The 13,129-nt window shown below is 37.2% G+C and overlaps 1 protein-coding gene across 2 annotated transcripts in view; it reads left to right on the top strand.

Moving 5' to 3' along the window:
* Positions 1-5,453: 5,453 nt before the first annotated feature.
* cutlet (chromosome transmission fidelity protein 18 homolog) overlaps positions 5,454-13,129 on the top strand; it is a 107,515-nt gene continuing 99,839 nt past the window's right edge. Inside the window, exons 1-2 of one of the 2 annotated variants that reach the window (XM_081760534.1) lie at positions 5,454-5,600; positions 11,411-11,526. In XM_081760534.1, the coding sequence (XP_081616660.1) occupies positions 11,448-11,526 (79 nt within the window). In that variant the 5' untranslated portion in view covers positions 5,454-5,600; positions 11,411-11,447. Of the gene's footprint in view, positions 5,601-5,746; positions 5,863-11,410; positions 11,527-13,129 lie in introns of those variants that run through there. The other variant, XM_081760533.1, reaches the window with a different exon arrangement.

Here is a 13,129-nt window from a genome sequence, read left to right as displayed (position 1 = left end):
GGGAGGTGGGTTATAGTGGGTCATGGTGGGTGGTAGGTCAAGTTTTCATAGATCCACGCCATTTCTGGCTTAAGGAGGGCAAGGAGGAGGCAATCATCACCTCTCAAAAATGTTTCCTTGATAGTACTTTTTTTCGTTTTAATCCAGAAAACGAGCATGAAAACTTCACTTGTACGCAAAATATTCAATAGACTTCTTACCTGAAATCTTGAAGAATTGTAATTTCTAACTAAACTCTATGGCAAAACTTCGATTAAGTGATGTGTGGTCAGGACATTTATTCAGCCCAGTATTAATTCTGCTTTTGTTAAGAGGAGTTCGTGATCTCTTAATGCAGTTAAATCTTCGCTGGGTCAATATCCAAGGTTGTACCGAGGACGAAATATTAGTAGTCAGCCTCGATCCGAAATGTCTTCTCACTTCATGCATTACTTTTGTTATAACTAGATTTTCCTCCTGAGTGTGTATTATTTACGCAAAAACGTATGGAAAGAATATTCAAGCCCTTGTAATATGTTGGTAATTTGTTTTAAAATGTTAATAGGTATACACAAATCTCGGTAAAAGTCATGAAAATTACGAGTGACATATAGGTAAAATGAGGGTATAAAGTGAATTGGACGGGTAAAAAAAAAAAAAAAAAAAAAAAAAAAAAAAAAAAAACGAGATAAATACTCCAACCTAAGAAGGACGGGAATGGGGAATGGTTTGAACTACATAACGAGGAACTGCAAAGTTTATACCGGTTACCAAACATTGTTAAAATCTTCAAATCTAGGAGACTGAGGTGGGCAGGTCATGCAGCCAGAGTGGAAGAAAGTAGGAATGCTTTCAAAATTTTAGCTGGAAACCCAATCCATAAACGACCATTAGTAAGAACTAGCTGCAGATGGGTGGAGAATATTAAGATGGATCTCGCAGATATAGGAATACAAAGTAGAAACTGGATTCAGTTGGCTAAGGATAGAAGTGAATGGAGAGCTTTTGTGAACGCGGCATTCAGCGTCAAGTGCAGATCGTGTTCTCGCGGTATTGTGTAGAGGTAGGCGGTTAAGTGGGACTTCATTCACACGTACACACTAGGATGGAATGAAAAAATCAGATTTTCGAGTATCGAATTCTAATAGGGCTCAAAAGTTACGTATTCGCGTGCTAATAATGGAAAAATAACGAAGAAAATCACATTTTGATATTCAGTTCGCGCAAATGGCCTAAGTTATGAAAAAAAAAAAAAAAAAATTACAAGAAACAAAAATTTATCTTTACCCAAGAAATATAAAGATTACTTTTTTCATTTCTATAGCGTCTAAGTACTTTATTTTAGTTGTGTGAGGTCATGTTTGTTAATAATTCGTTAATGTAAGTAATTTTATACATTTTATTTCCATAATGCTTTTGCAGCTCTTCGCCCATTTTTCCACGCTTTCTTCTTCATGAAATGGCCCAGAGCTCACCACTGGGTGGTGGCTGCAATTCGATTTCCAGCCACACCCTACCCAACCATCCTACCAATTAGAATGTGATAAATTATGTTGATTTAGTCAAGGATTTAGCCTTAAAAGCATATATATATTTTTAAAAAATCAAATTTTGACATTGTGAGTCTTGAGAGCAAAGTTGCTCTAATGTAGCCATTTCTGTTTTCCTGTCCTCACACTTTTCCTACAAACTCTGTGACAAATTTGACACACCTTTCAACTTCTTGAGTATGGCATGGAAAATTTAAGAAGTCAAAATCATGACCAGATTTATTAGTTTCTGTTGTCAAACTTTCAAGCACTGGAGCTTCCGAAATGCTTTTAGGTCGTATTTATTGAACCTTTCTATGATGCCATACCAAATTTGGTATTAATATCGTCGTTTATTCTGTTGTTACAGACCCAGAAAGACAGAAGAGTGAGCAAAGCGTGATCAAATGTAAAAATTGAAGGCGAGAGCTGTTACTGAATATCTCACAAGAAAGGTTTAAAGCCGCAGGAGATCCACGCCAATATGGTTGCTATTTTAAGTGATATTGTCCTTTCATATGACAGCGAAGAAATGGGCAGCCGAATTTAAGAGGAGGAGAACCTCCATTGAAGATGTCACTCGATCAGGAAGGTCCGTGGAAGCACTAACTCAAAACATTGAAAAAGTGCATGAAATCATCATGAAGGATTGGCGAGTAACATCAGGCAAATCGAAGGATAGTGACTTTATCCACTGCAAGCGTTGACCGAATTATCACTCAGCATCTGGGAATGAACAAGGTTTTCGCGAGATGGATGCCAAAACTTTTGACATCTGATCACAAGCTCACCAGGCGCAACATATCAAGGGACAATCTTATTCTTTTCCGGACAAATCCAGTTGCCTTTCGCACTCGATTCATAACAGTAGAAGAGATCTGGGTCCACCATTACCAACCAGAGTCCAAAGTTCCAAGCAGTGGAAACACCCCTCATCCCCCTTCGAAGAAGGCCAAGTCAGTTCCCTCAGCTAGAAAATTGATGGCTACAGTTTTCTGCGATTTGGAAGGGATAGTGACTTCCCAAGGGGCTAACAGTGACTAGTGAGTACTATGCAAGTCTTACGAAAGCTGCTTATAATACTCTGCAGAAGCGTTGTGGGAAACTGACAGCAGGTGTGTTCCTCCATCAAGACATTGCCTCTAGTCACAAGTCAGTCGTCGCAATGGTAGCAATTCACGATTGCGACTACGGATTGGTTTCCCACCCACCTTATTCGCCTGTTTTGGCACCTCCTTATTTTAATCTATTTCCAAAGTTCAAAAAGAAGTTGGAAGTTTTAATCTATTTGACATTGATGATGACATCATGCATACCGTAGATAAAATTTTACAAGCTTTTTTTTTTTTTCACCAGTGGCATTAACACACTTGAACATCGATGACCAAAATGTGTTGCCTTGTCAGAGGACTATGTTGAGAAGTAATATCATCCATAAACTCTGCTGCTAAGTTCCTAGGTAAAAATGGATCTGAAAAGGAAGGGACGGTATGTAGCGGCATGATGTCACGCAGGGGCGTCGGAACCGGGGAAGGGCAATGGGGCAGCTGCCCCCCCCCCTGCAATTTTCATGGAGGCCGAGGTACCCGTTTTGCGCCTCCACTTTCAGACTGTAAAAACATCACACAAGAGTGATTATATGAACTATTTTATTTATTATTTTTTTATGGTAATGTGAAAAAATTCTGTATTCCAAATTCATCTTTCTCCCTGAGATACGAGACCGAGTGCTTTTTCTGACCCTATGTTAGAGAGAAAGATTTAGGAAAAAGAACTGAAAATTTACTTTATTTCCATTGGTATAAGTTCTCAAAACACACTAAATTCTTTAAGAATTGTTGTTTAAGTAATCATAGATCTGCAATATGGAACAAGTAGTTGAGCGAGATTTCAAAGTTCAAAAAGGATAATAGTTTAAATGCGTAACAGGACATTTAAATTTATTTTCTATAAATTTAAATTATTCTTACAAACAATATGAAGAGTGCAGTAAGTTTTATAGCGAGGAAATATGTATCCCTTGTGAGCACTAACGAATGACAGTATTTAGGACGTTCTTGCTTGAAGAGGGGACACGTTCACAAACGTCAGCAAGGACACTTCCGACAGGGATGTATACGGAGGTGGGTCCCAGGGGTCCGGACCTCCCCCGATATCCTGAATTTTCTGTATATTTAATTAATATAATCTATTCTCGTGTTAGATTTTGGCCCTCAAAAAGATTTGGACCCCTTCCGAAATAAATTTCTGCGTACGTGCATAACTTCCAAAGAGAATTTACAGCGAAAATGCTTGATTTCGTGAAAAGGGGCGGACGAAGTTCTCATGTTCTTCCGTGAATACATTTATTGTCAACATTATGTCAACATCATAATATTGGTAATGATGTTTCCTGAATAATTATTAAACATTTTTATATTAAAAGTCTAAGCATGAGATGAAACTTAGGCCCATGATATATGACTTTTGGACAAAGAAAAAGTAAATAAAAATACAGAACTAGATGTAAATATTTTCAGAAAAATGAGTAACCTATATTCATTCTTATAGAAAGTAGCAACAGTCTATTGCAGCGTTTGTGCAAAGGACTGTATTTAAGCAGTAACTGTTATTTCTATGACCTAGTTATGTATGTAAAAATATCAGAGTCAATATTTTTCATTATCATTGGGTAACGCTAATGGAATAATTGCAATAATCATACCAGAGTTCGAGAGTACTTTCTTTTTAAGTAAAAAACTATAGCATTCTTGAACAAAAAGAAACAAGAGGGTGGGAATCAGAAATTGCTATTGCATAAATATATACAGTACAGATGTTTTAAAAAGAATATCGTAACATTTAGAAATTATATACCGTAGTATATTTATTCGTAGTTGAGTTAGTGCACTAACCGCGTTGGTGTAATAATACTGTTTATTTTGGTGTTCCTCCGAGGTTCGAACCCCGAGGCCGGCCATCGTGACATGTTATTTCACGGTTTCCCTCAGGCAAATGCTGGGATGGCACATTCTATATGGGCAGTGACTTCCTCTTCTCATTACTTCTTCCTTTTCTTCCTCTGTTACTTTCCTGGGTTGTGTACTCGCTGAGGGACGTCATCCCTCAGTCACATGAAGGGCCGATATAGCCAAACTTACTGAGCAACCAAATCCAATTGTCGTTACATTACGAACATATGTTTGTATTATCTTACCTAGATTACATTCCCCAGTCTATTTTCAAGACAGTAGTTCAAAATCAGTTTGTCACCTCCCAGCTGAAAAATACTCCGACGCCACTCGTCACGCCGTTCTCCTGCCTATCTTTGCCCATTGTAATTCCTTAGAAACTGGGGGGACGCCCTACATAATTTTTGAGGTGGGGCGATGACGTCCCCTCGCTTTCCCCCGCACTTTTACACCTGAGGTAGGCTTAGAACTAGAGGTGGATACAGGGAGGCGATCGCCCCCTCCCCCGAAGAGTAAACTTTCTTATTTTCCCAGAGTTTGGAGCTATTAAAAGTAGCTCTAAGTAACAGTATTACAACCCACCGCCCCCAAGAAGTCAGTCCTGGATCCGCCCCTGCTTAGAACTTTTGTAACAACCAACGTTCCTTATTACTTTGTAGGTTTTCTATTACTCTTTTCCACTTACTACTTTTTAACTTTTTTTCTACTAATCATATCCTATGTTGTACCCGTTTAATTTCTTTTGTAAATTGCCGATAAGTCTTGTCCAAGATGGTGGCTGGAAACTGTTTTTGCGTAGCATTTGTGGTGCTTAATAACAGCAAACAGTCAGTACCGGTATTTGTAAACATAATATACTCATCTTCTACATTGTAAAGAAATACTCCGACAGTGCAAATTTATCTCCTAGATAATCCTCTTTCATACGTATTCCTTCAATTTAACCGTAAACGTTCCATTTCTATGACGATAACTTTATGGACTATTCTGCTTCAGTATTGAGGACAGTAGGAAAATATATTAGCAACACTGACATCCTAAGTAGGAAATGGCGGGCTTGTTGTAAATGTAAATAATATACCACTGTGATAATACGAAAGACATATAAGACTAAAAATATTCATTACATAAATATTTTAAAGTAAGTAATTTTAATTTCTATATGATAGATGTAAGAAATGAGAAAATTACTTTTTAAATGTAAATAATATACATTCATGTTCATAGTGCGTAAGAGTGAAATGCTGTCAGTAGTAATGTAGGGAATGTATTTCTATATTTTCTTTAGAACAAACTTTTAAGATTAGCTTGCAAGAATATTTCACTCAGTCAAAAGTATCGATTCAGAAAGAAGTAATCCTGAAACTGCTCATGCAGTTGATATACAAAAGGCGTAAAGTAAGGTAGGCCTATGGTTGAATGTGGGGTGCAGATGTACGGATTCGTACATGAATTCATTGCATATATAGTTGTTTTTCAGTAAATTGACTCTGTATCTTAAGCAGTCACTTTCAGAGTGTGGACTTGCATCCTTTGGTGTAGATTCACTTCAGGAGGGTTTCAGTGTATATATGCTATAACACCTATAGTGCAAGTAACACTAACTTGAGGTTCATTCGAGCAGACGATTCTACCAAATAGAAAATTTATAGGTAAAATACGATGTGAAAAATTGGATATAGTATACGACAGTACCTCATCATTTAGAGAGGACTCACGAAGTGCAGTCTTTTACGAATTATTCATTGAGGATTTAGGAACTTGAAAATGAGGTAACAAGGCGACTTTCATTTAATTACTGAGTAATATAAAATAAAATGTACGTCGGTTTGCGTTTCGTTTCGTTGTGTTTTATGGTATGCGAAGAATAATAATGTCCCCTTGTACGTAGTGTATGAGTATATGTGGGGGATTTGAAACACATATCGCATGTCACGTGCACGTGGATGCTTCTTACTGTTGCACTACGTATAAAAATGATTTTTTTTATGTAGAAGTGGTAATGGAACACATAAGAAACGCAGATCACGGTGTATTCACACTTCATGTTGGAGTGTGAATACATGATCTGGGTTTCTTGCGTGTTCTATTACCACTTCTAAATGTAATAAAATCATTTTTATACGTAGTGCAACAGTAGGAAGTATCCACGCGCACAGAAGATGACGAGGTACTGTTGTATACTAGTACCTTTTGAGTGATGGTGAAAGTATTGTGTGTGCTCTTCTGCTGCCCTCGTTTATGCGTATACTCCCGTCGCTGACGCGCCTGCTCCCTGCGGACGCACCCCTTCGCTACCGCTCGAGCGTCCCTACTGCGCTTCTGCCTTGACTCGGTTTTAGATAGCTTTCGTGAATTTTAGTGGGCACTTAGTACAATTAGGTTCGTGTTTTACACTATAGTTTTTTTATGCCATACGTCCGCACTGTATTTATACCAAGCCCTCCTGAAGTCCATCTGCAATGGTAATGGAGCTTCTTATTTAGTGCATGCTCTGCTAAAAGAAATACAAAGCTCTAACCTAACCTCAAAATTCGGTAGAACCGTCTGCTTGAATAATGACCAATTACCTTACGTCTTAGATTATGATGAGTTGATTTTGAGTTTAACGTCCCTTTCAACAACAAGGCTATACGAGACGGAACCTACTGGTTAACGTGGAATCCGAACCACACGAGCTTCCGTTGGGAATCGAATCCAGGTCTCCCACTCCAAAGGCGCGTCTTTCGTTATTATGAACATTTGAGGTAATATCCTGATATATTTTCATTGCTTACACATTAGTGTTCTGAAATGACAAACGCATTAATTATGTAAATTTCATAATTCCACTTAATTCTGGGACACTTGTATGGTTGCGCTTCGTGAGTTAGCACACTGCCTTCAGATACTTAATTTTACCTTACTTCACTTTGTATAGTGTGGATAATGGCTTATCTTATGGGGGAATCGTGCTTCTCAGACTTAAAAACATTATGTCCTTTTAGGGGGAGGGGGCTTGAACCCGATACCCACCTCCCCGCTAAATACGCCACTGGTTACATCATCCAGTAAGTGGCGCACCAGAGGAGGGAAAGAGTTGACATGAGGAAAAACGGAAATTTTAATTTTTAAAATCTATAGTGCAGCAATGATGTAGTTCTATAGTGCAGGCAACGCTTATTTTCTGAAATTATCTATACTGAAAAGGCCAGTAACTTCGCTGAAACGTTCACGGTGAGATTTACCATTTGGGTACTTTAGGTAAGTACAGCTATAATCTACTTTCGATAAACTTATAGGATGCGTATCTAATAATAAAATAAACCAATGTTGAATTCATTTGAGCGTCCATATTAGTAACTTTTTCCGTATACATTTCAAGAAGTTCTTGTCGACGTTCGCTTTACATGTCCGTTAAGGAATATTTACGTTGATTCATGGAACGTACCATTTTAAGGGGAGTTTGGGAGGTCGGAACACATTTTCCTATTAATCCTAGTACGTTTCTGTTTCGGGAACCAGATATAAGGGTGCCGGGTTCGTTCATTATCTGTTCCTATGACGGAAAGCCAGATATAAGGTCTGTTCCTGTTCGGAGCGACAGATATAAGGGTAAGCGGATTCGACACTTCCTTGTTCCAATTCGAGAAGACCAACTAATAATACTATCGGGATCCGAACCTTGGATCTCTTTAAAAATCTTCTTTATAACATCATTCAATTGCGCAAGTTAATAAATTAGAGTAAGAAACTGGTAACAAAACAAATAACTTCACCCCCCACGGTCCTAGGATTCGGGAGTTATACCAACTGGAGACATTTGCCGTATACCCACCGTCGCTGTTGCGTCAGGTCCAAGATATACTGGTCAATACCTGTAAAAGAATACAAGGTGGGACAGCCATGCGTGATTAACACCAGACGAGTAGTGGGAGACGAAAGTAAACGTTTGCAGCTCACTGCTTAAAAAATACCTTACCTTGTGACATACTACTTTAGACTGCATGCGTTTTTAAAACTTTAACATCCTAGATTCACTATGAAAGGAAATGTAAAATTACACTCTTTAATCTTATTAGATTTTCCTTTCTACGAATTTTAAAAAGAAAAGAAATATTTCGTAAGACATTTATATTTTGATTTATCATCACTGACCCTGAAATATTTACATGTAAACACCAACACAGAACACTTTTGATTTATCATCATAATTTTCTTTTTCTTTTCGATGACCCAATTATTTACGAGACGATACCGTTAACGCGCACGATATTCGCGATTGGTGGATACAATGCTAAAAATTCACTAGTGCACTGTTGAATAAAGATGAGTTTGTGCGTCGTCTTCAATTCTGGAGTGCATTAGATCTCTTCTATGAGTTTCTTCATTCAAAGATATCAACTACGAGTATGAGATGAAAATGTAACGTTTATATAACAAAATCACAAATCACAAGTTTTCGTAGTAGTACTATTGAAAATGTTTCGTTAACTTGAAATCACAAGACTTATAAAATATCTCTGAACGTTTTCACATTTCGTGTTTGCTAATGCGGTTTGCATATATGAGAGCTTAGTTTCTATCCGTCTTAGTTTTTAGAAGTTTTAAGATCGCTCTGACGCGTCTGTTCAAGCGTCACATAGTTGCCAGTCAAACAGCGTAAGAATACACTAGCAGACTAAAATATAGTTCGTAGAAAACATTAAGTTTTTGCTTCTTTATTTTACTAAGAATGTATAATGGATAACCCATAGGTTAATTGAAATCACTATAAAGGCACTGATAATTTCAATAAATCATGAAATTAATGATTACAACCAAATTTTACATTGTCACGTAAAATCTGTCATCGCATGAGTTTTGCTGCGTGGGCGTTCAGCACGAGAGTAGCAAAAATTCTTTTCCTTGTTTGGACTGACGGGAGAAACAGGCCTGTCTGGAAAATTGAGGTACCTTTTGGGTAACAAATTCCTTAGCATTGTTCTCCTCCAAATGTTAACTGGTTGCGTTTCATTTCTAAGAATCGGAGTTGAGGAAATACGAGGGTTGATTTAAAAATTTATGTCTATCCATATCGTTATACCATTAATGATGACAAGGACTTGTTGAAACGTATGCATAAAAGTTACTAATATGGGTGCTAAAGTGAGCTTTACAATGGTTTATTTTTATTAAGTACAGCTTTATTTACTGTACGTGAGCTGGTTAGAAGAAAGATTAGTATTTGTTACCTTTACATTTATAGCTTATATTTTCAATTTACCCTGTAACATACACAAAAAATTAAACATACAAAACCCTGTATAACATAAGCAAAATTACTAAAATCCATCATATTGGAACTATTTCCCCCAAAAAGGATGTTTGCGTGCATCTACTGTAGAATGTAAATTAGAATGTGTACTTTGTTACAGGATACGTATTAGATAATTTAATATCCGGGGAATAAAAATCCTTTTAAACTTTTTCGATGTTTGTGTAGCATTATCGTTAATAAAGATACAAGAGGAGTTCTAAAGCTGTATGTTGTGATTCTTATGTCCAAGATGGAAAGTAAGATTTTTCTTTTTTTTTCAACATTAAACATCCATGCATACCTTCCAAAATTAAAGAAAAAATATATTGATATCTTGGGGAAAGGTTCTAGAACACAAGTCCCCCTCTATAAAACTAATGAAATATATTTTACCGATCTTGTTTTGGTTCCTTATTCTTTTCTGTGTTCTTTTCTTCCAGTTTTTGGAGGGGGCGCGGTGGCTCAATGGTAGAGCGTTCACCTCCGGTGCTTGGGGCCCTGGTTCGACCCCAGCTCGCGGCGTGTGGACTTTCTGGTGGACAAACACCGTGCTCGTGGGTTTTCTCGGGGTTCTCCCCGTTTCCTCCCACTTTCTTCATTCCATCATTTCATTTAGATCTCATTATCACCGTCTCCTTTAGCATAACCGGCATAAGCGTGGGACGTTAAACTTAATGATTTCATTTCATTTTTCCAGTTTTGGGATTTTTTTTAATCGTTGAAGTATATTATTACCGAAACTAAGAACACTAAACTTCAATCTTTGAACAGTCCACAACCACGTTTGTTTACTTATCCACACTAGCCATATGTAGGTCTATTGTTTTATACATAAAGTAATAATAATGTTTTAATTAATTATAACTTTAGATAAATGAAGTTTTTTTATTATCTCTAATTTTACGTGGACAAATTTTATTTTAGTTTGCTTTTTTTTTTTTTTTTTTTTATTCGAAATTTCATTCAGTTTCGTTTTCGTATTCGGAGTCTATGTTCAATTGCTCATTGGCGGTAGATGTGGCATCTGATTGTATTGTGTAAGTCTGTCGAATTATTTATATATTGTAATATATTGCTTTACATCTCGTGTGTTCTGTGTACATTTTATAGTTTCCTTTAGTGTTCTGTTTCTAGATTCTATTGTGTTTGTATGTGTGTTTGGTTTTTATGCATAAAGAAAATATTTTTTGTGGCATACAGTGTGGTGATCTTTGAAACTCAGACTTTGTTATTGTTGATTTGTTCGCCATACTTATATTGTTTTGCATTGTCTGATGTTATTGATGTTCCTGGTTAGTTTTGTTTTCTAGGGCAAGTTATTTGAATTACGACAAAATAGATTATTCGAAAGTATTAATCAACCAAAATTCCGCTTGCATTGAAAGCCTTCTAACAATATATATTCTAAAATAATACTCATTTGGGGTGTGTGCCCACTGTTATTTTATAATATAGATTATTGGAAGAAATCCTTTCATGCAACTGGTACTTTGGTTAGTGAGTAGTTTGAAATAATTTGCTTTGTCGTAATACACGTAACTTGGGCTCTGGGTGGTGGACCAGGAGGGGAATTTGTGTTCTAGAACCTTGTCATATCTTGGCTTTGATAGGGGGTTGATTTCTTTCGTGTAATGATGCTTGATGTTTATTCCTTTTATGCTTTCTAATTATAGGAATTTATTATTGGCGAAGTGTTCTGAATCCTCAAAAATGGACTTCCCAGACCCAGAGGAGGAGTTCGAACTTATGCATGCAGATGAGTTGGAATTGATGAGGGAGATGGACGAAGGTAAGAAATTAACATGTGACGTGTATCACATTTGAATTACTAGAGAAAGTGTTTGTTTTAACAATTACAATTTATGCATTTTATTGTTTGTAACTGGCATTAATCTGCGATGCACAATTGCTCGCTCAATCCCGCAAGTTTTCATTTTTTTAAACTTTTATTAATTGACTTGCTGCATTAGTGTTAGACCACAAACTCTTTTTTTAATCCTGATAAGAAATGATATTGTGAATAATAATAAATACGTGGGACGTTCAATATGTAAGTTTCCCTAAGCTGTAAAAGAATGTTTTTAAAGATACATTTATAAACTATACATTCATGTGTAGGTGGATATCTTATCTCTCCGCATAATCCTCATTGAGATTTAGGCATTTGTCTCACCGTTGCATCAATTTGTCTAAATCGTTTCCAAAAATAAGAGCTCTCGCTGTTTTGCATTCTTCTCATATTCAGCTTCACTTCTTCATCACGAATTGATAGGAGACCAGGTCGCTTATGCCGAACCTGAACTCTTTGTCAGGGAAAAACGCAATTCGATATAAGCGGTCTCTTCTTTTTGACGATAACTCTCACCCCCATTCAGCACGCAAACAGGACATAAAATTGAAGATTTAGGGTGAAAACGGCTGTCCCACTCTCCATACAGCCTCAATTTAGCGCCTAGGGGCCGCGGTGGCTCAGTGGTAGAGCGTTCACCTCTGGTGCTAGAGGTCTCGGGTTCAAACCCTGCTCCCGCCAAGTGAACTTTGTGGTGGACAAACACCGTGTGCGTGGGTTTTCTCGGGGTTCTCCCGTTTCCTCCCACTTTCTTCATTCCACCATTTCATTCAGCACTCATTATCACCGTCTCCTTTAGCCTAACCGGCATAACCGTGAGACGTAAAGCTCAAAATCTCATTTCATTTCATTTCAATTTAGCGCCTAGTTGCTTCCGTCTTTTTCTGGTGTTAAAGTCTGCATTGCAAGGTGAACGTTTCGAAACAGGTGAACAAGTTAAGCGTAATATGAGGAGAGTGCTAAATAGCCAGAGCCCCGATTTTTTTTTTTTTTTCTTTCTTTTCAAAGGCTTTGGACAAATTAGTGCAACGGTGAGATGAGTGCCTGAATCTCAATGAGAATTATGTGGGAAGGTGAAAAACGACTCATCTACACATGTATGTATAGTTAATAAATGTATCTTAAAAACTAAATACTTTGCAGCTTAGGGAAACGCATATATTGAACGACCCATATAGTTACTCAGTTTAGAGAAACGTGCAGTGCCAGTGAATGAGATTTGTCAGTTTAAAGGGGCATTCAATATAGGTTTTCCATCAATCCATCGCTTAGCAGTTCACGAACAGAAAAAAAAAGAGAGAGAGAGAGAGAGAGAGGGAGAGTAGGTTTTATTGTAGATTTTCCAAATTTTTATTGTAAATTACATATTAGCAGACATTCGAATATATCATTACGAAACGCAGCGGGCTTGGTAGTTTTAGCATTACGGTATTGACATGTGGTATAGAAGAATGTAGGTTCAATCTCAAAATATGGTGGTTGCTTCCTGCGTTTCTGTAAATATATTCCTATAAGCTGACCTCGTAAATGGTTCAAGTAACGA

The sequence above is a fragment of the Thermobia domestica genome, chromosome 5 (assembly GCF_964235325.1).
Source record: "Thermobia domestica chromosome 5, izTheDome1.hap1.1, whole genome shotgun sequence".
NCBI lineage: Eukaryota > Metazoa > Arthropoda > Insecta > Zygentoma > Lepismatidae > Thermobia > Thermobia domestica.
This window is presented reverse-complemented; position numbering and strand designations above follow the sequence as displayed.